Source organism: Bubalus bubalis, chromosome 6, assembly GCF_019923935.1.
Source record: "Bubalus bubalis isolate 160015118507 breed Murrah chromosome 6, NDDB_SH_1, whole genome shotgun sequence".
Taxonomy (NCBI): Eukaryota; Metazoa; Chordata; class Mammalia; order Artiodactyla; family Bovidae; genus Bubalus; species Bubalus bubalis.
The window spans coordinates 29,401,240-29,426,917 of record NC_059162.1 but is presented as its reverse complement, the minus strand read 5'-3'; the positions used below and the strand labels follow the sequence as shown (position 1 = coordinate 29,426,917).

At 49.2% G+C, this 25,678-nt stretch overlaps 1 protein-coding gene across 6 annotated transcripts in view; it reads right to left on the bottom strand.

The window, feature by feature from the left end:
* The window catches only part of SYT6 (synaptotagmin 6), a 66,583-nt gene that overhangs the window by 37,764 nt on the left and 3,141 nt on the right, over positions 1 to 25,678 (bottom strand). For 5 of the 6 annotated variants that reach the window (XM_044944524.2, XM_044944523.2, XM_044944522.2 and 2 more), the window contains exons 2-3: positions 15,240 to 15,505; positions 13,306 to 13,861 (exon numbers count right to left, since the gene is read on the bottom strand). In XM_044944524.2, the coding sequence (XP_044800459.1) occupies positions 13,306 to 13,861; positions 15,240 to 15,496 (813 nt within the window). In that variant the 5' untranslated portion in view covers positions 15,497 to 15,505. Of the gene's footprint in view, positions 1 to 13,305; positions 13,862 to 15,239; positions 15,589 to 25,678 lie in introns of all 6 variants that reach the window. The other variant, XM_044944525.2, reaches the window with a different exon arrangement.

Here is a 25,678-nt window from a genome sequence, read left to right as displayed (position 1 = left end):
AGCACGTAGCGCCTGGCATGTGGAGGCATGCTGATGCCCCGCTTCCACGTACAATCAGAATTCTGCGCGCAGGCGGTGATCTGGTGAGTCTAGTTCTCTCATCAGGCCCATCTCACCTCGACTCCCTCCCACAGGGCACATGCTCAGACTTATGATTTCTGATCACAGTAGGAAACAGCTCCCGGAGAAACAAGGTTCATTGTTAAGGATGTTGGTGCCCTCCATAAGCACCAAGCTGCTCTAAGTCCAGAGCATCGGCAGGAAGACAGGGAGTTTTCTGAAGCAGTCGCTGGTGCTTCTCAGGCCACCAAGATTGGGTGACTCCAGCCATGCTGGCCAGAGGGACACTGCAGAGAGGGGTGGGCTTTTAAACACCCTGCTCCGTCCCTCCCATCCTGGGTGCTGTCTCTCTTACTCTAATTCCCAAGGCCAAGTGGACTCCATGGAAAACACTCCGTCCCAAGTTTTGCTGCAGCCCTAGAGAGACTGTCTTTAGAGATCACCGATGCAATGGAAGTGAACTTGGGCAAACTCTAGGAAATGGTGAGGGACAGGGAAGCCTGGCGTGCTGCAGTCAATGGGGTCTCAAAGAATTAGACATGACTTAGCGACTGAACAAGAACAACAGAGACACCCTCAAGGTCTCGGAGACTTTGTCCAGAAAGGAAGGCATTAAACATTCATGGAGAATGAGTAGGTGTCAATTCAGACCTGAGAGGAAAACACGGCTACAGGGGTGGATTGATGAAGATGAATGAGGGCCAGATGGGCACGGGGTTGGTGGGTGGGTGGGGTGGGGTGGGGATTGTAGTGGGTGGCTGCCTCCTGGAGAGACCACAGTTATCTACATTGCTGCTGACACAGAAACACCATGAAAATATGCAACACTTGGGCAAGGTTGACCTAGACTCTCCAGCTAGCTCTGTTTCCTTTCTCCTCCTAGGAAGAAATACGTATGTGCAGTGGGAGACTTGGTGGTCAGGGGTTAGTTGGCTTAGGGGCTGAGGCTCTTTGATCTATAGCTTCTCTTTCCTCCTTGGTTTTCTTGCTGATGTTGCTTGTTGGTTTGCTTATTTCCACTCCCAGTAGAGACTGGGAGTCTCCTGCGTGGAAGAGACTAACTGTGGCAGAGAGAGTGTCGTCTTTGTGCCTTTTGAACTTCATGCCTTGGGCTCCAAGTCTTGGCCCTTTCCCTTACAGGACAGAGAGGCTCACAGGCATAGAATAAAGATAGGAAGTGGGCAGAGGCCTGGCAGGGAAGGAGAGAGGGAATGAGTGAAATAGCCAGGGGAAGAGAATTCCTAGAGACAAGGAAGCCAGTGAGAAGAGCATGAGGCTGGGCCTCATGAGACCGAGGTTGGGGTCCCGAGCTGCACAGACTCAAGGAGCCACCCCAGACAAGCTCTGTGATTTCTCTGGTCTCATCTTGCTCATCTGTGACAGGCAGACACGGGGCCAGATTATCACGGAGGCCCTTTCCAGCTCTGACTTTCCCTAAGTTCTCGAGAAAATGGAGTCATAACACCAGGGACCAAAGAAATTAGACACCCCTTGGGGACGGCCCCAATTCTTCCCAGTTGGTTGCCATTCCAGTCATGGCTACACCCAGTGATCTGAGTCTTTTGGATTGTAGGGGACTCGCTGTAATCCCTTCCTCTGGAATGAATCCTGTGGTCTGAATGTCCTTGACAGTGTCCAGAGGGGATGTTTGCCTGTTGCTTCCCTGCATGTCTGTGCTCAGTTGCTTGGTTGTGTCTGACTCTTTGTGACCCCATGGGTTGTAGCCCACTAGGCTCCTCTGTCCATGGGATTTTCCAGGCAAGAACACTGGAGCAGGTTGCTATTTTCTTCTCCAGAGGATCTCCCCAATCCAGGGACCAAACCCGAGTCTCTTGCATCTCCTGCCCTAGGAGGTGGATTCTTCACCACTGTGCCACCTGGGAAGCTGGTGACCAAATAATATCTCTCCAGGAGAAAATGTCACCGTGGGTTATCAGGTGGTAGAAGTCACAAGACAAATGTGTGCTCTGCACAGCGAGGTCGGGGGAAGCATATCAAATGCACCAGAGTTGGAGGAATAAATTTTGGTTGATGCATGAGCTTGTTGCCTAATGATTTCCCATTCATTCTCTTGTAAGGGGAAGATTAGATATTTATACCATTGAAATGCACAGCATACTAATGAGCAGCACATGGGGCCAGGGCAGGGCAGGGTCGGCTGGCCCAGCCAGCATGGAGCTATCGCAAGGTGCCAGCAGAGGAGGGAGGCAGAACAGGGCTGTGGTCTGGTTGCCCGTGGAAGCTGGGTTCTGCGGGCAGCTGACTAGGGTGGGCAGTGGGGCTGTCTGGATGCTAGGAATTTATCAAGGGTGAGGAGGGAACTGTCCCCATGGTTCTGAGCCTCTGGCAGCGTCTTAAGGCCATTTCGTCTGAAGCTGCAGCGATGGACCTATTGTGAAAGGCTGAGTTTAGAAATGACTTGAAAGAGAACACCCAAGGCCAATGGAGCGGTTACTGAGCAACGCTGCTTATAGCCAGGTCAGAGGCCTGTCTGGACCAATTAGCTTTGTTTCCATCCCGCTGGGAAACCTTTGACCCCCTGTACCCAGGAAAGGCTATTGGTCCCAGGTGGCGCAAGTGAGAGGTTGTGGAAGGCCGGTGCAGCCATCACCTCTGCTGAAGAGACAACTCGCTGGTCTGGAGCTCTTGCTTGCTGTGGGAACCCTGCGGCAATTCCGGGATTCTGTCCCCTCCCTCTCTCCCCTGAAAAGACTTGTTGTCTGTGGGCTGGAACTCAGACCCACACCCTGCCTCTCCCTCTTGCTGGGCTCTTGATGGATTTTCAGCAACCCTTGGGTAGAGGAGCCTTGGGCCTTTGAGTAGTTCCCAGAAGAGTCAAGGTCACATTGGCTGCGGAACCTGGGGCCTGGTGGGAGAGTCATATTCTCAGGAACTGAGCTTTGAGCGTGGTGGGACCCCTGGTGCACCCCCTTCCTACTTCCTCCCAAAGTAGAACAAGAGCTCGGAAGGCAGGGCTGCAGGTCTTATTTCTGGAGCAGGGAAAGCACTCCCAGCTTTGACATCCCCATCATCACTTGGCATCCTTGAGGAAGGCAAGCAACCAGGCCCTTCCTCTCCTCCCCTCTCAGAGGAGAAATGCTGGCCGGCTGCATTCTGCATTGGCAGAAGGGGCTGAAGGAATCAGCTGTGTGGGGTCTGGTCTGGACATTTTTGCCCTTATCCCAGCCGAAGAATTGATGCTTTTGAACTGTGGTGCTGGAGAAGACTCTTGAGAGTCTCTTGGACAGTAAGGAGATCAAACCAGTCAATCCTAAAGGAAATCAACCCTAAATATTCATGGAAAGGACTGATGCTGAAGCGCCAATACTTTGGCCACCTGACGCAAAGAGCTGGCTCATTGGAAAAGACCCTGATGCTGGGAAAGATTGAAGGCAGAAGAAGAGGGTGACAGAGGATGAGATGGATGGATGGCATCACTGATTCGATGGACATGATCTTGGGCAAACTCTGGGAGATGATGAGAGACAGGAAGGCCTGGCGTGCTACAGTCCATGGGGTCACAAAGAGTAGAACACGGACACTGAACAACAACAAACTATGGCCTGAGGGTGGAGGTGCAGGAGAGCTCAGCATTCCTGAGAATAATGAGGATAACGAGGCCAGGCCCCAGGGAGTGTGGGGGTAAGTGAACATTAGCAGAGACAAGCAGCTCCAGCTGAGCAGCAAGTAAACAAGTGAGGCCTGCAGCCCCGAGCCACGTGGGGGCTTCTGACTCAGGCTGGCATCAGGCTGCCATGAGGGCACAACCAGGGTTCACAGGGGCCGGGCCACCGAAACAGTGGGCAGGGCTGCCTGGCTTCATACATTATTCAGAGCAGCTCTGACTGGAGGGCCTGGGGAGCAGTCTTCATGGGTTTGGGCGGGCAGCCCGGGCCCAGGCCCAGCCTTGCTCCTTTCACACCTCCTGGAGCCTCCATGTGACCCTGATCTCCCCTGTGCACCTCTCTTGGAAGGTTCTCTCTCTCGGCTTCTCTCCAGGCTTGGTCCTGCTTGCAAGAGTCGAGTCCAGAATTCAAGGCAGAATTCCAGGAATACCTAGCCTTGCTGCAAATTCCTGATGCAATGTGCTGTCTTGGCCTGATTTGCTCTGAGTGGACTGGGGCCGCTCACCCACTCCCCCCAGCTCCATCCCACTTCTCCCCAAGTGTGGCAGATACATACATGCACACTGCAAAACCAGCCTGTCAAGTCACTGAGAGCTCACTTCCCTAAATGACACATAAATGAAAAACAAGAGTTCCCCTAAAATGATACATACAACCATGTCCCAATCTTCCACCAATGACCTCATCTCCAATGGGGCTCCAACTGCTCTTGGCAAGGCTGATGCTGAGCAAAATGGTCACATCTCAGTCTGCATCTAACTTGATCCATTGCAGGGTCTGATGATGTTGATCCTCCCCTCTCTCATTCTGGACACACAGTCTTGGTTTCCCAGGAAACTGTACTTTCCTGGTTTTTTCCTCCTAATTAACTGGTTACTGGTTATCAGCCTCCTTTGCTGACTTTTCCTCATGGTCCTCACGGTCTAAACAGTAGAGTGTCCCATGGTTCAGTCTTGGGTCTTTCCTCTTCTCTAAATTTGGGATCTCAACTAACCTCATGGATTTTAACACCATCTACATGCTGATATCCCCTATACTGAGTTGTTCAGCCAAGGCTTCTCTTCTGGTGCATTCTTTATCCAAGTTACTATCCAACACCTCCACTTGAATATCCCCAAAGTATCTCAGCTACCACATGTTCAAATCTGAGTTCTTGATCTTCCTCCTCATATGGGTTCTCCCTCCAGAATTCCCCAACTCAGTTGATTGAGATTCCCTCCTGAGTTACTCAGGCTGACAATCTTGATTCTTCTCTTTCTCTACACCTTAGACCCTGCACCCAATCTGTCAGCAAATACTGCTAATTCTGCTTTTGAAATACATCAAGAATCAAGAAGAGCTTACATCTCTACTCCCATCCCTGTTCAAGCCAGCACTGTCTCTTTCACGGCAACAGCTTCCCGATGGATATCCCTGTCTTTGCCCTGGTTGTATAGTCTATTTCCAACCTGTCAGCCCTAGTGATGCTTTTAAACTTTTGACTGTGGAACTCCATGAACCTTTCCTGCCCCTTCCCCCCTCTCACTTCATCTTTTATTTTCTCTCCTCTCCAGCCCCATTTCTGCTTCAGCCACATTGAACCCTTACTTCTTTGAACAAGCCGGGTGTTCTCCCACCTCAGGATCTCTGCATTTGGCATTTTCTCTGCTGGACCTCTGCATGGCTCTCTCCCTCTTATCTCTCGGCCTACTCAGCTGGCCTCCTCTTGGGGCTATCTCCCCTGACTAACCTGTTTTACCCTGTGACTGGGCTTCCCAGGTGGTGCCAGTTGTAAAGAACCCACCTGGCAATGCAGAAGACACAAGAGACATGGATTTGATCTCTGGGTTGGGAAGAGCCTCTGAGGAGGAAATGGCAACCCACTCCAGTATTCTTGCCTGGAGAATTCCATGGACAGAGGAGCCTGGTGGATTACAGTCCCTGGGGTCACAAAGAGTTGGACACGATTGAGCAGCTGAGCACGCAAGTGCAGGACCTCTCCTCCAGCCATCCTCCCAACTCAACACACCCCACCATACTTCCAGGCTTTATTTTCTCCAGGCCACTCATCACTCTCAAACATACTATCTATCTCACTTACTCATTTGTCTCCCCACACCAGGGTGTAGGCTCCCTGAGAGCAGGGGCTTCATTTACCATGCATCCACAGTGTTTTGTTTTGTTTTGTTTTGTTTTTACTGTTCATGGGATTCTTGCAGGCAAGAATACCCGAGTGGTTTGCCAGCTGAAGCTCCAATACTTTGGCCACCTGATGTGAACAGCTGACTCATTGGCAAAGACCCTGATGCTGGAAAAGATTGAGGGCAGGAGGAGAAGGGGACAACAGAGGATGAGATGTTTGGATGGCATCACTGACTCAAAGGACATGAACTTGGACAAACTCCAGGAGATAGTGAGAGACATGGAAGCCTGGTGCACTGAAGTCCATGGGGTCTCAAAGAGTCAGACACGACTTAGCGACTGAATAGCAACAACCATCCGCAATGTCCAGGACTGTGCTTGAACCCTGCAGATGCCTGGAGAAATCACCGCTGGATGAACAATTCCTGAACCATCCCTCCTTGGCTGTCCTCAGTTCTCTTTTCGCTGTGCTCTCCCCCTGCTTGGTATCCTTTGCTGGCCCCTCTCCTCTTTCTTCTTGACTGTGACTGTTCCCCAAACTCAAATCTTATTCTTGAATTCTCTTTCGCCATCTGCATCCCCCATTCCACTCCCTCACTCTTCCAGCTTATCACCTCTGTCTTCCCCCATTCCCTTTTCACGCCTAGTTAAATAGTGTTCTTTTGGTTACATTTTTACTTGCTCTGAAACCTCCACCCAACTGTCAGCTCCTTGAAAATAAGGACTATGTTTGTCCTTCAATACCCAGCGTTCTTGGACCCAAATAAGAGGTTACTGAAGACATGTGGGTGAAATTTCATTATGCTTCCCTCTTGCTCCTGCCCTCCCTCCTGGCCAGGGTAGAACTGGGAGCCTGAGATCCAAGGTGGGCACTTTGAAGGTATTGCATCAAACTGCCGGTCAATGAGTATCTGGGAGGCTTTGTCCCAGGGTGATTGAATGAGTCACAGTGACTCGATTTTGCAGATTCTTTGACTCCAATTGAAAAGGCCTTTTGTAAGCCTTTGGATCCTGTTGCACTGGAGCACATGGGTGTGAGAAAAGGATGCAACTAACTCTTTTCTGGCAAGGAAAGCAATTTCATTCCAGGAGGCCAGTTTTCCACCAACACACTGGGACCTGCATGTCCCCCGGGACAAGAGAACTGCCTTCCTACCTCCCCCATCAGATTGTGAAGCTGTGAGGACTGGACAGAGTTGAAGTTTTAGTATCCCCCGGGCTAGCCTGCTGTCTGGTACACGGTAATTACGCCACAAGTAGGTATGCACAAAGAGAAGAACCCACCATATGCGAGAGAGGTTCTTTCTAGATCTTTCCCCCAATCCAAAGAAAATAGAGAAACACACTCCCTTCCCTCTGACTCTCTCTCAATACTCTCTTCCTTCACTGCCATCAAAGCCTAGCCTAACATTTTCTTTTTCTAGAAACTTCCCAAACCAATCTCATCTGCCTCTGATTTCTTTTCTCCATCTCTCCTCAACATCTCTGCCTACGGCTGCAGTACAGCAGCTTGGGTAATTTTGTTTGTGAACATCTGAATTGGTCTGCCCCTAGGGGTGTGCCCTCTGCGTGAGAGGGTTGGGAGGTTGGCGGGGGAGTCACTGGACACAATTCCCATTAGCCTAAGCTGTAGGAGCCAGGCTCTTTCTTTGTCATCCTTTCCACAGCCCAGCCAGGCTTCTGTCCACAGCATGTGCTCAGTGATCAAACTGACTGCACACGGTTGACACTCAGTACGTGTCTGTTGACTGAAAGAGGAATGAATGTCACACTCAGTGCCCACAGGAAGAACACTGCAGAGATGGCAACGGAATCCAAGTGTCAGCACAAAGGTCCCCTGGAACAAGAGGAATGAACCAGGTCACGAAGAAAAATCCAAACCAAACGCTCCTCTGGATTTCCTGATGAGCTGCACCATTTCAGGGTCTGTCTTCTGCCCAAGGAGCAACATAATCACACTTACTGCCCTCTAGCCGTGCCAGGACATGGGCTCTGCTGAAGGCCTGGACTTGCTGAAGGCTCTCTACCACTACCTGTCTGGGTGGCAGTGGGTATCACTGAGCTTGCAACCTTCATTTATTTACTTACATATAGGGCACAGTATTAAGGCTTCCGGTGAGGATGAAATGGGGTAAAGTTGCTTGTGCTCTTGGCTCCTGGTAGGAACTCAAGTAATAACCTCCATATTAATAACTGGTAGACGGGGGGCGTGAGAGGCGGGGAGGGCGCTGAGCCCAGGTGCAGGGCTGTGTCTCGGAGGAAAAGGAGGAAGGCCGTTTGCTGACGGGGCCTTGCTTGTGGCAGCAACTCCCTGGAGGACATTTCCCAGGGGCTTGAAGAGAGGACACTGAGGGGAGGGAATTCTGCCCAGTGGCCTATCAACCCAGGCTTTAGGCCTCTACTAGGGAGACCACACTCCCGCACACTGGGTTTTTCTGCTATGAAATTGCTTTTTTACAGGAGAAGCTGAGAATCTCAGTATCTTGAAACTGGTTTCTGAGGCACGTGCAGCGCAGAGATGGCAAGTCACTTTTCCAAGGTCACACAGAGAACACAGGGCAGGACTATACATAAAAGAGAGAAATAAATAAAATAGGAATGAATAATAGCCAACCACCTGTTGGAATAGATGGTCCAGACCAAAATTGGGGCTCAGACCCCGGGGTGGTATAAATAGTGCCCTGGAGGCTGAGTTAGAAGAGAGGCACTGTAAGCATGGAGCTCAGCAGGCTGCCCTGTGACCATGCTGCCCTAGGCATCTTTGCATTTTATTTAAGTGACTACATATAATACAAGCTAGGTACCATTATTACCTCCCACTTTCCTGATGAAGAAACTGAGGCACGGTTTAGACAATGTCCCTAGGGTCTCAAAGCTAGAAAGTGCAAAAGCTAGAATTCAACACAAGTTTGCCTGGTACCAAAGCCTGAGCTCTTCGTACCCAGCTCTGCTCATTCCCAGGCTAGAGAATAGATTGTTCCACCATACAAGACCTCCCTTCCCCCCTGCAGACTGAGTCCAGGCTCCCTGATAGTCTGTGGAGTACTGACTGCATTGCCACCAAAACACACACACACATGCACTCACACACACGCACATGACCACACACACTCACTCTGACCCATGGGGAACCTGGTAAGGCAGAAAGATGGCCAAGTCCATTAACGCCACCAAGCATGGCACATATTTATGGCCCCAATTACAGCCTCCATGAAGGAGCAGGAATGGGGACAGAACAGTTGTGTGCGCTGGGGTCTGAGGCCTCTGTAGCAATAACTACAAGATTACAGAGACGTTAGCAAACCTTGGTGACGGCAGCTCTATTATAATGATAAATCTACAGCTTTATATAGAAATAATGAGACTGGGGGCTGAAGTGGGGGAAGGGAAGAGCAGAATGATCTCAGCCAATGGATGTTCTGGGTGGAGAGAAAAATGGCAAACCACAGGGAACTCCCAGGAGACCTCCAGGGGACCTGAGTCAAGCCAGCGAGAGGGGGAAGCCTCCGTGGCAGCATGAGCGTCTGGATTCTGGGGAACAATAGAGGGCTCCGATGGCCCCAACACGTCTGCTGTGCCTGCTTCTCACCCTCCAGTTGAGGGGGAGGAGTAGCTCTGTTACAGCCTAAGCTTCGCCCAGAACAACCTGGGGATTCTGAGGCCGGTGTTCCTTGGGCCTTAAGGGTTTGCGATTAAAAAAGCTCGCCTAATTGGATGCATACCTTCCCTTCACTGGCTTTGAAGCTCCACGTTCAGTGCTCGTGCTCGTAAGGAAACAACACAAATGCTCCAGGCTTTGCTACTCTAAACCACCTTAAGCACCGGGGCAGGGACCAAAATAAGGAAGCTGTCTGGTTCCACCTGCCAGGGCTGCACCTGATCCTCCCGTCCGCGTGCGAGGAGCAACAAGCAGATAGCATTCATAGACTGGTGTGACCTCAGAGCAGCCTCCCCAGCCCGCTTCTCACAGGGCCTCTCCTTCTACCAGACTGTGAGTCACTGACCCTCCACTTCAGTCCAGACCACCTGATCCGACTGTTTCATTTCTTTGCTACTCCAGACATCAGCCATCTATCCGAACCATCACTCTGAAGGAATGCAGAGCCAAGCCTAGCTCAGCTCATTTTCAAAATACACTTGACTTTCTCCTCCAGGAAGGCTTCCCAGGTTAACTCTCTGCTTCTTTAATAATCCTTTCCCTGTGCACCAATACGTAGTTTTATTTGAATTAACTAAGCCATCGGTCATTCAGCAAGAAGGTGCTGAGTTCTTATGTTTGCCTAAAATGACACACTCAGCCCTGAGGGAAAATAAAAAAGTCAAATGTGAGACACAAACCATTCCTAAGCCACTGGGAGGACTTTGCAAGACAGAATATGATTTGGTGTATAACTGAGGGACCCAGAGAATAAATCCAGGAGTGACTTCTCTGAGAGTGGAAGGACTTTGGGGGAAGCTTTCAAAGGTGGGTTGGTTTGGGTCAGAGAGGTGGGGGAAAGGCCTGGCTGCCAGAGGGAACCTTGGGAGTAAAGGCAAGAGGCAGAAATGCCAGACGTGTTCAGGGACCAGCCTGCAGGTTTGAGGAGCTGGAGGCCAAAATGCAACTCTAGGATCAGAATCCGGCAGGAATCTGGCACGCAGGAGAGATGGGAGCCGACTGGGCTCATCCACACCGGCCCCCATGGCGCTGGCTGCAGGATTTCACATACATGGAGTGCTCAATCATTCTCCGTCATTGCGACTTGGGCCTCTGTGGCCTCAACGTAATTACAATTTTAGAGTCAGCTCAAGCAAAAGCACCAGCCCTTTATTTCCTTTTCCCTTCCTTTGCCTGAATCCTCATCCCCCCAGGATAAAGAGACCGCCCCTGAGAGCCAGCCTGCTGAGAAGCTGCAGAGAGGAGGGCCCTGGTGGCCTCACCAGACAGAACATTCATCCCACAGACTGTGAGCAAGATGGGTGTATGAGCAAGTCACCCCACCTTCAGCTTCGGAAACTACTGGTCTCAGACTCCTCCTGTCCTTGGCTAGAATGCTTCCCCTTCCTCTTTGCATATCAAGTTATGTATACCAAGCCCTCCCACACAGCTAAATTCTCTTTCACCCAAGACACCGTCCCTGACTGTCCTAATTCTCAGATCTTACAACCTCACACATTATTTGCTACTTTGCATCACTAGCTACTGCATGAACATTTCTTGTCTCTATAATTCAAGTTCTGCATTGGGTCAAAGAGGCTGTCTTCTATCTGAGACCCTCCTTGCTCCCCAGTGCTTTGCACAGGGTCCTGCTTAAGCGAAGATAGAGGAGGACTATAATGGTACTGACTGAGGGTGATGAGGATGGTGAGGGTCTGTCCTTTTTCTCAAGCTGGGCTGGGGAAGAGGTGTGGGACATGGTAGGGACAGCCACGGAATTCTAGGAAGTTAGCATTCAGGTGAGGGGCGTCCCTGAGCGCAGACTGCCTGCTCCACGATGAGGGCGTCCATCGTGCCTGGAGCTAAAGTCACAGGAAAGGGAGGTCTCTGGGGAGGAGAAGGGAAGCTCCTCAGAGGGCTGAGTTGAGTCCTGCTCCTCACAGCCCCTGGCCCCCACCCCCCTCTCTCTCTGAGCCCCTGGGCCTCAGCCTCAGTATGGGGAGGACTAAGCCGCTCTTCGCTACCTGTACAGTCACCATAATGAAGCTGCTGCCATTCGAGACCACAGGGAAGAGCTGTACCAGATGTAAACTTCACAGTGATTGATAGAGCAGAGCTCCTGAGCTTGGGGCGGGTGCACAGCTGCTGTTCCAGCCGGCCCCGTCTGCCCACCCCGTCTGCAAGCCCCTCTGCCTGTGCTGTTTTCTGTTCTTGGGGATGACATTTCAGGAAAGCAAAAGTAGGGGAGGCGCTGGGACACCAAACTGGACCAAAGTTAGCACCAGCTAGGAGAATGGGCTATCTCAGAGACCTTCCTGGAGCAGAAACAGAGCCCACCAAGCTTTCTCTCCTTGAACAAATCAATTCCTTTTCCCACCAGAGTGGGGTTGATTTTCCCAGCCTCTCTCCTTACAAATTCAATATATAGATATTGAGTATTGATTGTCCACAGGGAGAGTCTGCACCCAGAGAAACAGTGAAAGAAATATCCCAGGGGACACTCAACCACTTGGCGTTCAAGACACCAGACACAAGGCCATTGGCATTTGGTGGCAACACCCTTTCAGGGCTCTCAGCTGCCTAGCTGGACTTAGAGAAAGGTACATCCCACACCTCCATCTGCGGGATGCAATTACACAGCTTCTTCAACAGCCACCCAGGGCCCTGGAGAACACTGTCTACACTGGACCCAAGGGTTTTGGAGATGCCCTCTTAATTCTCCGTGCCAAACCTGCCCACCTCTTAAAAAGCCAACTCAAGCCCTACTCATTTTCAAAATAGTGCTTGACTTTCTCCTCCAAGAAGTCTTCCTGGGTTAACCGTATCCAACTCCTATTGCTTCTTTAATAATCCTTTCCTCGTACGCCAATACATAACCCTTTCCTTGTGCGCCTTGAAACCTTCCTGGTTAATTCTAATTGATCATGAAGAGCCCAGCATCTGGCTCTGTAGTGTGTGAATTAGCCAGGTCTCCTTCCAGGCTGGCCTCCTCCCCTACCACCTTCCAGATGGCGCAGGCAGGCAGGGCCTGAGAGCAGGGGGCTCTGGTTGTTCTGGTTGTTAAGTACTTCCAGTCCCCCTTCTGGACATGTGGTAGGATTGCTTTCCCCTGTCCCCTTAATATTAGGAGTCACATGTGTCTTGCTTTGGCTAATGAAACGTGAGTGGACGTGACATGTGTCATTTCAGCATGGAAGCTTTAAGAAATAGTGTACGATTTGCCACATCCCCTCCTTCCTGAGGTGGTAACTAGGAGCACAGGGTCAAAACGGAGCCTCTGTAAACTTGGTGACAAGGTAGAATGGAACCCTGGTCAAGCTGAAAAGCACACATAACATGAACGAGAACTAAATCTTGGCTGCTTTAAGCTACCAAATCCTAGGATTATTCGTTGCTGTGGCATAACCTGGTTTATCCTGATTAATATAGCCTGTCCTTGATCGCCTGTGCCAGGCTTCTAGTACACATCAAAGCCCTTGGCACATGTTGCTGTCTGAGTCAGTCTATAGGCCTGGCCCCATCCTCACCCATGATTAAAGACATACATTATAGGTGGTAGTCCTGAGGCCTAGCAGGTAGAGGCAACCACTACAGAAGATACATCAGAAACAATAGATACAAATGCCCTTTCCTTCCGTTCCCAACCACTTGGGAGCTCCGCTGTCCCCGTCCCTCCCTGCCCACCTGGGGTCCAGTGCAAGGATTTCCCCCGGGGTGGGCTGGGCTATGAAGCGGGGTCCCCTTTCACATCCTGAAGGGCAGAGGCCCATTTGTCTCTAGGGGTTCGGGGGTTCAGGAACACATTCACTCAAATCCAGAACTATAAACCCTGAAGAGGCCCCCGGGGCAGGCGGTACTCACACTGGTGGCGTACTGGATGTCCTTCCAGATGGAGGTTTCCCGGGACAGGTCGGAGGCCTCAAAGAGGTTGTCCAGGATCACCTCCCCGATCATGTCGTGGCGGGAGAAGCGATCAAAGTCGAAGACGCTGAGATGCAGCTTGCGGTCGGCCAGCTCCTCGTAGGGCACCGGGAAGTGGAAGTTCTCGTCGAAGGTGGGGTTCAGGGTTTTGCGGTGCACCCGGGTCTGCAGCTTGCACTTGCGATCGGGCAGGAGGTAGATCTTGACGTAAGGGTCGGAGCTACCGCAAAAGTCCTTGGCTGGGAGGTCAAAGGCCTTCAGGATGCGCACAATCAGGGTTTCGTTCTCGTAGTCGTAGCGCAGGCTGAAGTTGATCTTCCCGCAACTCTTGGCCTCGGATTTGGCATCGTCCCCATCCACCGACTTCTGCTTATAGAGTTCGGGCTTGATGCGGCCGATGCTGGTGGGCTGCTCCGCCGCTGGGGGCAGCTCGTTGCCGTAGTCCACGCTGGACACGTGCATCTGCCGCGGCAGGTGGCGCTTGAAGGACGTGTGCCTGGAGGAGGGGGGAGGGGTGAGAGAGTGAGGTCGGGGGACGGGAGAGTGGGGTGCAGGCCTAAACGGCTCAAGGCCCCGGCTCATCCTACCCGGTGTGAGGCCCCCTTTACTTCCTGCTAGTTTACCCCCTTTACCTCTGCCTCACTTTGTGCGCATGTCTTAATCCAGGTAAAGTAGTTGGAATGGGGCCTGGTACATAACAAGCTTTAGTAAAGGTTAGCCATTGTGATCATTATCTTTTCCCCTGCTTTTCTGCTTCTGGCTTTCTAGGTTTCTTTCCTGGTAGACGTTGACTCTGGTTCACCTATTTAAAAAGCTCCCCTATTTAGAAGGACCATCCTTTCCCACCCTCCATACAGCAGTCCTTCATCACCACCAGGATCATCACCCCCTTTCCCTCTGCCACTTTGTAGCTACATGACCTGGGACACATTATTTAATCTCTGTACTATAAGATATGAAAAAATAAAAGTAGCAATTGCATAGGATTGCTGTGGGGTGAAATGAATACACACAATGTGCTTAGAACAGAGCTCTTATTATCGCATGGATTCTTACATTGGCTCCTCACAGCAACCTTATGAGCGTCATTAGCCCTATTTTACAGTTGGGAAAACTGAGGGTTAGGAAAATGAGCAATTTGCCTGATGTCAAAAAACAAACTCCGTAACCGTGACCCAGCACTTGTACCATTTCTGGCTTTCAATCTGAAGACCAGGCCTGCTTCCCTTTGGCCGGTCTGCTGGGATCCTGGACCCAGGAATCCATAAGAGCCCCAAATTTTTAATAAATACAATGCCTTATGGATGCACGTTCCACATCTTTTAAAAGTTTCTGAATTTAAAAAATAAATAAAGTTTCTGAATTTAGAGTAGGCTTTTGTCATTACATGGTGGTTGTTTTTTTTGTCATTTTGTTTGTTCAGATAAAGAATGTCATGTATCCAATTTCTGTAAGGCAGGGAACTCTGGCAAAGGCTATTCTCCTTTTCAAAATGTTAGGAATCTCTTGCTTCTCTCCCACACACTGCAGACTCCATCTCAGAGGCGGTGCGGACATAGAAACGTCATTAACTTTTATGCCTCTGCACCTTTGCATATTCCTTTCCCTCTGGACAAGCCAACACCTCCCACCCTCGCACATCTCAGAGTTGACCACCTGCACAGCACCCCACCTCCAAGGTTCCCCTCTCCTGAAGTCACTTCTGGTGCCCACCTCCGAGCCAGTCACCCACCATGGAAGACATCATCTGACATATTCTCCAACCAGAATACGCATATGATTATTTCCGGTCTCTGATCCTCACAGGCTGGAATCTCATTCATGTATTGGATTCAGGAATGTGGAGTTAAGGAAGGGAGGGGTCCACCCCTCACCTGGTGGATGATGCTGGCTCTGTGGTCTGTCGCTGCAGCCGTGTGTGACGCTTGATGTGCTCTTTGACGGACATCTGCACCTCGGCTGGGATATCTGGGGACGTGTGGCTGATCTTCACAGCCGCCTCTAGGAAGCCCAGGGTGTGGGGATCCTTGAGCTTGTCTGCCATGTTGCCTCTGGAGCTGGGGCTCTGGAGGGCCTCCGGGGAGGGGTTAGCAGAGGAGGGGCTGGAGGCCTCCTTGTTCCTCCAGGGCATCCAGCACAGCTTCCAAAAGAGAAAGAGAAAAACTGCCACCAGGGCCACGCCACACACAATAACTACCACTGCGAGGAGGCTGACAGAGGTGCCTGCCCTCAGCCAGGCAGGGAGGCACAGAGACAGACAGAGGTGGGGAGAAGCCGGGAAGGGTTTTCAAAGAGGGGCCACACACAAGGGACAGAGACGGAAGAAGAGAAAAGAGTGGTCATGAGAAGGCTGCCCAGGCAGAGGAGGGATGGTTGTAGGGTCAGTGCTCCACATCCAACTTGTGAAATATCTGCAGCCTCGTGTTCACCTCAGGCTGATTTCTCCAGCTTCGCCCCTCCCCCCACCGCCAGCTTGGGGAGCACCTGGGCTGCCTCCCCGACTCCCTATTGGCATGTGCCCAGGGAAGGGAAAGTAATTTAAATAGCAGCCTAAGCAAATGTGCAAATTCGTGAAGCGTTCACATTTGGATGCTGTTTGAATTTCTATTAGAACTGTTACTATGGCCAGACTTCAAGCAGAGTAATTTTTTGCAGACAGCTCTCTTCCTCCACAGGTTGTGAGGCATCGGGGGGCCCCAGGCTGAGAAACTTCATTCTCTTCGCTCACTCCAAGCCCGCCAAGCCCACAGCAGGAGCTAATATATAGTGAGTAGGTTGACTTGAAGAGAACGAGATCAGGCATAATCTCCTTGAGGGTGGGGATTAGGTCTAATGCTTCTCCCGTATTCCCAGAAGTGTGCACATAGTAGGCTCAACAAATACTTGTATGAAGTTGGAATCTCCCTGGAGAAGGAAATGCCAACCCTTTCCAGTATTCTTGCTTGGAAAATCCCATGGATAGAGGAGCCTGAAGGGCAAAAGTCCATAGGGTTGCACAGAGATGGACATGACTGAGCCCGCACACACCACACCAAGTTGGAATCTGATCCACACAGTTTACTTCAGAGCTAAATACAAATAATTCCGATAGCTGTCCTTTGCCCCCATTCCTGTGGTTCTGCTGTAACACTGGTATTTTTGAAAGTCATGATTGATTCAGAGGCAGGCACTCACTGTCCCACCCTGTGCCCCAAGTAGGATGTCCATTACCCTAGGAGAATTGTGAAGGATGCCTTTCTCTGGGAGAAGCTACTAAGCATGACCCTCACCCCCACCCCACCTTTAGGAATGAACCTTTGAGCTCAAGGCCTCTTCTTACTCTGAGACATCAGGAAGCCTTGAACCAATGGGTTTGCACAAAGGTCACTTGTAGACAAGCCAGAAGAGGAGGCTTGTTTGGCTTGCGTATGACTGAAAAATCAAGCAGTTACATCATCACCATCGTCATCATCACACCAGATTCCTGGCTTCTCTGGAAATGGCCTGAGGTCTTGGTAACTGGACCTGTGCTCCCACATACTGAGAACTGGTGATGCCCTTCAGAAGGCTGTATGCTCACTAGCTCCTGTCCCTGTTACTTGCCTACCACTGCAGGCCTATGAGCTTGCAGCCTCTGAATTATCCTGTCCCAAGCCTTAAGAATCTTGGGATTTAAGGTGAGGAATGAGCCTACAAGTACTGAGGTCAGGCTGTGCTTTTGCAGGTGGGAGCAGTGTTCCAGATGAGGGACTTGCCTGTGGTCAGAGATCACAGAGCTTAGACCAGGGTCCAGATGTCCACTGCCCACCCAGCCTGGGGCTCATTCCACTGTCCCAGACTGTTTGTCCTGGATTAAACCGTAGGTTACTACAACCCTGTGTTATTTTTTATTTGTCTGACTCAGGACTCAGCATAGAAATTGACATATGAGAATGAATGAATGAATCAGTCGATCAATATCAAATAAAACAGCTGTCATTATCGCTCAACCAATATTTACTGAGCACTTGCCTTTTTCCTGGTACTAAACTAGGCTGGGAGATGCTTGGTCCCTCTTTGGGGGATCAAGAGAACTCTCATAGCACAGGCCCCAGGGAAAGCTCTCCTCCTTCCAGAGGGACCTGAGGAAGAGGCCAAAACATCAGTCATCCTCTCTGGGGAGCGAGCACTGCCTCCTGACTCCCTGGCTGCAGGGTATTGGCCTTGATCAGCTACCGCCTTCAGGACCAAGGAATAAGAACATAGAACCCTCATGCCTTTTGCCACCTTCTCCAGCCCCCAGGCCCCTGCACAGAGACCTGGGAGCCTTTCCCCAGCATAGGAGCTGAGGTTAGTCCACCAGAGACTGCTAGGGACCAGACAAACTGATTCTAAGTGAACTTCTAGACTAAAGGTCTCCAATTACAGTGTGCATGCATCCTGGGAGTGTAAGAGAAAAAAATATTAGATTTCTTGAATATTTATTCATTATCTGAAAAATAAAAAAATCAGAATTATAATATACAAATTGATAGTAATGAATTTTGTTATTGAATTTAGTCAAGTTATGAACATTACAATGTCCAAGGCGCAAAGTGCTTTTTATGTATTCACTCATTTAAGACTCTCCAGTGAAATAGGTGAAGATTATTATCCTTATTTTGCAGATGAGGAAACTAAGGCACAGAAGGTTAAATAGATTGCCCAGGGTCACACAACTGCTAAGTGTTTGGAGAGTCAGCTTTACAATACCCCTTTTGTACATGTATATAGAACATGGGAGCAAATAAACACATATTGGAAGTATTAAATAAAAATAAATTTTGCTGTTACGATTTCATGATCTAAATAGTCTGAAGACTGTTTCCTTAAGCCCTGATACCCTTGGGGTTCACAGGAATGCTACCACAGATATAGCTAAGTATATACCACAGATATATATATATATGTGTGTGTGTGTGTGTATTTAAAAGTATCTGGCCATCTCTGAGCCCTCCACATCTGTTCTTTGTTACAGCAGTTCCGGGTGCATTCTCTGCAATATGAGTCACCTTAAAACAAAAGGTATTTCTAGGGTTTTGCTTTCCTTTGATCATACATCTTTCTTCTTCTGGTAATAATTAGAATTTTAATGAGAAAGGGGGAGAAATGGGGGGAATCCAGAGAGCAGAGAGTGCATTTAAATGTTCAGTCTGACAAAAAAAAAAAAAACAAAAAACTGAATTCATAAATGAAAAGAGAGGTGGAGGAATCAATTTTTCCTCAGCATGGTTGCTATTTGGAATGTGTCTCCACATGACCCCTGGCTGTTGTTCCCTCAGCGCTGTGAGATTATTGGGAATTGGCACCCGGTGCTCAATACTGGTTATGTAAGGCCAGGAGGCCCTTCCTCTGCCTGGAGACTCTTCTTCCAGGATACCTCACAGGCGGGCCATGCAAAGAGAATTAGGTCCCGATGCTGAGTGAGTTCACACCACAGGGGAACGAGGTGGTGAGCAAGGCTGGTAAGACCAGAATTAGGCCATGGTGTGTATGATTGCAGAGGATTTAGCTCCTTTAAAATCACTGCGTGTGACCTGGAATTCAGCCTACCCTCAGAGCCTGGCTGAAAATGTGTCACAAAGGGCTGTCCAAAGGCCCAGGTGACCTAAGACACTTGCCTTCCTACCCCGGGCCTGCTGGGACCAACCCACCAGGAGGCATTGCCTCTAGTAAACTGCAGGTGCAAACACAGCCTTCACAGCCTTTTCCCCACTCAAGTCTTGTTTGAACCTCAACCCTCTGAGGCAGATAGCATTTTGATGGGCAGTTTAGCCACCTTTTGAGTTCTGACCCAGTGCTCTTCATATTATACATACACTAGCTTCATGGTAAGAGAGAAGAAGGACACCGTGGGGGAAGGAGAGGGTAGGACAAATTGAGAAAGTAGCACTGACATAGGAGAAGGCAGTGGCACTCCACTCCAGCACTCTTGCCTGGAAAATCCCATGGACGGAGGAGCCTGGTAGGCTGGAGTCTATGGGGTCATGAAGAGTCGGACACGACTGAGAGACTTCACTTTCACTTTTCACTTTCATGCATTGGAGAAGGAAATGGCAACCCACTCCAGTGTTCTTGCCTGGAGAATCCCAGGGATGGGGGAGCCTGGTGGGCTGCCGTCTATGGGGTCACACAGAGTCGGACATGACTGGGGTGACTTAGCAGCAGCAGCAGCAGCAGCAGCAGCAGCATTGACATATACACACTATCATGCGTAATAGAGATAACTAGCAGGAAGCTGCGGTGCAACACAGAGAGCCCGGCCTGGCGCTCTGTGACTACCTGGGGAGGCGGCAAGGGGTTGTGGAGGGAGGCTAAAGAAGGAGGGGATGTATATATATAATTATGACCGAGTCGTGCTGACGTATGGCAGAGACCACCACAGCATTGTAAAGCAATTATCCTCCAATAAAAGAAAGAGAGGCAAGCCTCTGGTAAGGGAGAAAGTCCTACACATTGAAAAAGAGGACGAACTTCCTAAGTGTTTGTATTTCTATTCTTCCTTCCTCTCCTTTTCCTTCTTTATTTCCCCTTCAGCCTGGAGAGAAAGAAGCATTGTCTTGGAGTCAGACTGGGCTCATTCAATGTCCATCTCTACTGGTTATCAACTGTGACTCTTAATCTCTCTCAGACTCTGTTTCATCATCTGTAAAATGGGTAGAGTAATATATCTGCCTGATAGGGTCATTGTGAGATTTAAATGAGGTCAAGTGTATCAAAAGTGCAAAGGACAGTGCCTAGAATGTAGTAAGCCATATAATAAATATTTGCTATTTTTATTAGAATTGTCTAGTTCTGCCCAGTCTGATTTTGAACATCTTTCAATTTTAAAATTTGTTTAGTGGGCAGAACACATGCAAACCATGAACACTAATAAGAGAGATAGCTTTAACTTTATCATTACAAACTAGGAACAATCTTGCCAGTAAAAATAATACAATTATTCTATTATATAATATACATATTAATATAATACAATTATTCTATTATGTCTCTATATAATATGTATTATAATACATATATATTATAGCTAGATCTCCCTGTATCTCAAGATGTAATACATACTATGTGAAAGATCTCACATCTCCAAGTTTTTCTGTCAGTATTCACTGTTCAGTTGTTTTGCCATTACTGTCAGCAACCAGCTGGTGAACAAGCTCCAAAGGAATAAGAAGAAATTCATGGAAGAAAAATGTACAATGCAGAACGTACTATGCTTTTGCAAAGTTTGCTTGGAAACTGGGGAAAAGAAGTCCATTACTCAGTATTAGGTATCAGAGGAGACCAGTATTTTATGGGCACCTGGTTTGGGGAACCATACTGACCAATTACCCAGCAGCCTTTGGGAGAGCAGACGGCGATGGGACTTGGCTTCGGAAACACACTCGGTGATCTGGTGCTGTGCAGGGCACGTGGGTTCTAGCCTGGACTGGGGAAGTGCTCAGAGACATGAGGCGGACATCTCCACTGAGCACCAGTGCCAGAATGACCACAGAGCACGCTCATCAACTGTGTGACCTTGAACAAGTTACTTAACTCCTCCAAACATTGGTCTCTTTTACTTCAAAGAATCACTGTAAATATTAGATGAAGTAAGGCCTTGAGCACAATGCTGGATACATGGTGTATGTGCTTAGTCGCTCAGTCGTGTCCGACTATTTGCAATCCTTTGGACTGTAGACTCCCACCAGGCTCCTCTGTCCACAGGATTTTTCAGGCAAGAATGCTGGAGTGGGTTGCATTTCCTCCTCCAGGGGATCTTCCCAACTCAGGGATTGAACCGTGCCTCCTGTGTCTCCTGCATTGCCAGGTGGATTCTTTACCCACTGAGCCATCGGGGAAGCCCAATATATGGTGAAAGTTCCCAAAGGTAAGTTGCTGTTATTTCTTTCTGGTTTTTGTTTTTGTGGTGGGTAATAGTTCACTGGGTACAGAATGAACCCAAAGCTTGGCCATTGAGGCAGGGAAGTGGGACATGGGACCAGGGGGCAAACATGTGAGAGACTTTAAGACCCTTCTTTTCTGGTGATGATGATAAGGCCCCTTCTTTCCTGATGATTCCCTGAAGGCCATCAGGGCAGGACCTGCCTGTCACCTTAAGTGAGATTGTCTGACAGCGGGGATGGCTCATGGCCTCCCTCTCTCTCTGGAAAATGGTAGGCTATTAATTAGCAACCCAGGCATTTCTTATCTCCCCACTGACACTTTTTTCTCCAGAGACAGAGCCCTGATACTCCAGTGCTCCCTCCTCTTCTCTCCACCCATAGTGTTAGGATTTATCAGCCTTTCTCATCGCTTGCTATTGTTCCCATTTTTCTAATGGGCTTCCGTGTCAGGAAGACATTCTTGCTAACAGACTAATTGAAAAGATAAACTGGAGAGAGGAAGTGAAAAGAAAGGACCATTTCCTCTGCTCCCCTCAAAGCTGGAGAAAGCTGGCTGCAGGGTCTGGGGTCGCTGATGGACCCTTAGAAATGGGCAATGTCAGGCTCTGCAGAGCGAAAGCTGCCTCAGTGAAGGAGCTCCCGGGCAGACGCAGCTGGAGGCACAGACCTGCACAACTCAGGGAGCAGCCAGCAAGAAACTCAGAGGCCCCAAACCCTGGAAGGTGCAGTGTCTAATCTAGGAAGGGAAAAGACTCTGGTCAGAACCATTAATACGAAGACTAGTAATGAAAGTGTTAGTTGCTCAGACGCGTCCGACTCTTTCTGACCCCATGGACTACTGTAGCCCACTAGGCTTCTCTGTCCATGGGATTCTCTAGGCAAGAATACTGGAGTGGGTTGCCATGCTCTTCTCCAGGGCATCTTCCCAACCCAGGGTCAAACCCATGTCTCTTACATTTCCTGCATTGTGGGCAGGTTCTTAACTATCTGAGCCACCAAGGAAGCCCTAGTAACAGTATTTGTTATTTATTTCTATATAGTAAGTGTTGTGCCCCTTACAAGATCTCTTAATCTTTACATCCTCCCTAAGAAATTAGTATTCATCTCTCAAAGAAGGGCTTCCCTGGTGGCTCAGAGGGTAAAGCGTCTGCCTGCAATGCGGGAGACCCAGATTCGATCCCTGGGTTGGGAAGATCCTCTGGAGAAGGAAATGGCAACCCACTCCAGGATTCTTGCCTGGAGAATCCCATGGACAGAGGAGCCTGGTGGGCTATAGTCCACGGGGTCCCAAAGAGTCGGACACAACTGAGCGACTTCACTTTCACTTTCACTTTCTCAAAGATAAAGTAACTATGTGAGAGATGTTAAGGTAGTAACTTGTACAAAGTGTACCTAAGCGGAAGAGTTGAGATCTGAACTGGGGACTTTCTGATGTTGAAGCCCAGGGTCTTGAGCAGTTCCCTGAGGGGTCTGGAGGCAGAGCTGAAGTGTTCCAGAGGCAAAGTCTGGGCAAAGAAGCTGGGGAGGCATTTCTTCATTATAATTAGGAGAGGGTGGGGAGCATCTTCAGGTTTTTAGCCTGACCCTCTGAACCTGGACAGAATTCTGGGGGCCAGCCTCCTCACCCCCCATCTCTTTCTCCTTCCCTGAAGATGCAGAAACTATAGCCATCAGGCAAATAATCAATGGCCCCTGGAAAAGTCCCATCTGGAAATGTACCTGAGAAATCCCTGAGAGAGAGAGAGTGTGTGTGTGTTGGGACAATGAAGGCTATTTTGTTCTGAGGCTCACATACATCTTCCATTAATAATAAGCACTGCTTATAAATTTATTAGGAGAACCTGGTATAATTAAAATTCAGGGTTAGGGGGAGGGGAAGCAGGAAGCCTTTGTTTCCTTTCCTTCTTTCAGAGATCCAGGCTGAACTACTGATGGGGATAATTAGTGGAGTCCAAACAGAGAAGGAATTAATGCTCTTGGAAAAGCTGTGATGAGGAGAGACAATGCTGGACTAATTACAGCCGCACCAAGCTTTATGACTGGGTGCCTGTTTCCACCACCATTAGAGGATTCAGGGATAAATCAGAGACTAATATGGAGTGTCATAGCTAACAGAGCATTGGCATTAATTTAGGGATTATTTTAGTATTATTATTTTGGTGGATGGTAACTGTACCTTTCTGCCTGGTGGTCAGGATATGTGGCCCTTCTGAATGGAGCAGTCAAGGCTGGGATGATGGGGAGAGGGGCAGACAGAAAGTTGGATTCTTTTTCCTCCACCTGCATCTCCCTGTTTATACCTGCAACCAGTGAGAAAAGAGGTTTGCCTGGACCTCATGGAGCAAGAAAAACAGTTCAGTCCCTGCATAGAGAGAAGGGAGGGATAAGGTAGTATCATATACCTGGAGAATCCAGAGCTGGATGTACTGCTCACTTCCACTTTTCAGTCCCTCTGCTTTCAATTCCTAACTGTGGCTGTGTCCTTCTGTTTTTATTTTTAAAAATTTCCCCCTTTTTTCTCCACCTTCTGTTTTTAGGCATCTTTTCCTAAGTTGGACTAGCAGGGGTGCCACTTAGCTGCGTCAGGACTTTTCTCTTACCCTATGTTCCCCCTACCCCCCACCCCACTCCAGACAGTTCTGTGGGAAAGTGAAAGTGTTACTCAGTCATATTTGACTCTTTGCAACCCCATGGACTGTAGCCCACCAGGCTCCACTGTCCTTGGAATTCTCCGGGCAAGAATACTGGAGTGGCTTGCCATTTCCCTCTCCAGGGGATCTTCCTGACCCAGGGGTTGAACCTGGGTCTCCTGCATTGCTGGCAGATTCTTTACCATCTGAGTCACCAGGGAAGCCCTGCTGCTGCTGCTGCTGCTGCTGCTGCTAAGTCGCTTCAGTCGTGTCCGACTCTGGGCGACCCCATAGATGGCAGCCCAACAGGCTCCCCCGTCCCTGGGATTCTCCAGGCAAGAACACTGGAGTGGGTTGCCATTTCCTTCTCCACTGCAGGAAAGTGAAAAGTGAAAGTGAAGTCGCTCAGTCGTGTCCGACTCTTCGTGACCCCGTGGACTCCAGCCTACCAGGCTCCTCCGTCCATGGGATTTTCCAGGCAAGAGTACTGGAGTGGGGTGCCATCACCTTCTCCAAGGGAAGCCTTATACAGATCTAAAAATAACCTGGCCTGATCCACATGCTTCAATCCTAGTCCTCATTATTTTCAGTCACACATCATACTCCAACTCTGTGGACAGGGAGGACACAGTCATGCTAGAACAATTAGAAAAGAACATATCTTTTGTGCAGAGCTTGGGAGGATAGAACATTCTGTATCTACCATCCCCACTCTTGAAGTTCCCACACAGAGAGAAGGTAACTTCTAGAACTGTAAATCCAAGGGCTCTACAACTCCTAGATCCTTGATCCTGGTTCTGGAATCTTAAAGCCCAAGACACACCATAGTCTGAATATCATCACCATGGGTTCTAAAGGATTCTGTATTGCACTTTTCCCCAGAGAGGGCAAAACCTGCAGAATTCCTTCCTTCCATCAAGGAGTGAGGGACTGACTCAGTTACAGAAACAGAACTTTTTTTGTGTGTGCTTGGATGAAATGCTGTGCATTTAATTTGGCATTACAAGCAGGAGAAATACTATCTGTGCTGCAAAAGGCCAACTTCAAAGCCAGGTGGCTGAATCACAGAACATGTCCAGAGTCATTAGAAAAGTGAACAAACATCACATATATCTCATGGCCATAAGTGCACCAGAGAATAATCATTCCTGCCTGCCAGCCTGGGAGGGGCAGGGCCGCTCAGGCTCTCTCAACAGATCCTTGCATTTTCTGGAACAACTCTGTACTTCTTACTACCTTGAGAATGCTATCAGAACCCAAGCTACCCACACCTAACACTCTGCAACTTGGCTTATGAAAAAAAAGTTTATTCACCTCCATAAGGCAAAGGACACAAAGAAAGGTGAAGAACTGCCTGCTAGTATCCCTGGGGTGGGGGTGGGGGTGGGGCGTGAGCGCAGGTGGATAGTAAGAAGGAAAGCAGACCCTTTACCTTTAGAGTTTTTAAAGAAAAGATAGGACTTGCTTTTAGTTCAGATAGCTGTGTACAGATGTTTCCAATTCAGGGTCTGATTGAGATTTCTTGTGCAATTCGTATCACAGACCTTGGCATGTAAGAGGGTCCCCGAAAATGATAGTAGAGTCAGAATCTCAGTTGTTGAATCTCAGGGTGTTACTTAAAATTACATGAGCTAGAGACTTACAGGAGTAGAAAGGCAGAGGAAAACATTCAATGGCAAAGGGATCTGGGAATACTCTCATCACTTGCATTTTTCATGAAACTGCAAATGAAAAGATGCAGCATTTCTCTGAATGGAGAATCTGGACCCAGACAGTTGTTCTGGAATGCAGTTGTTCTGG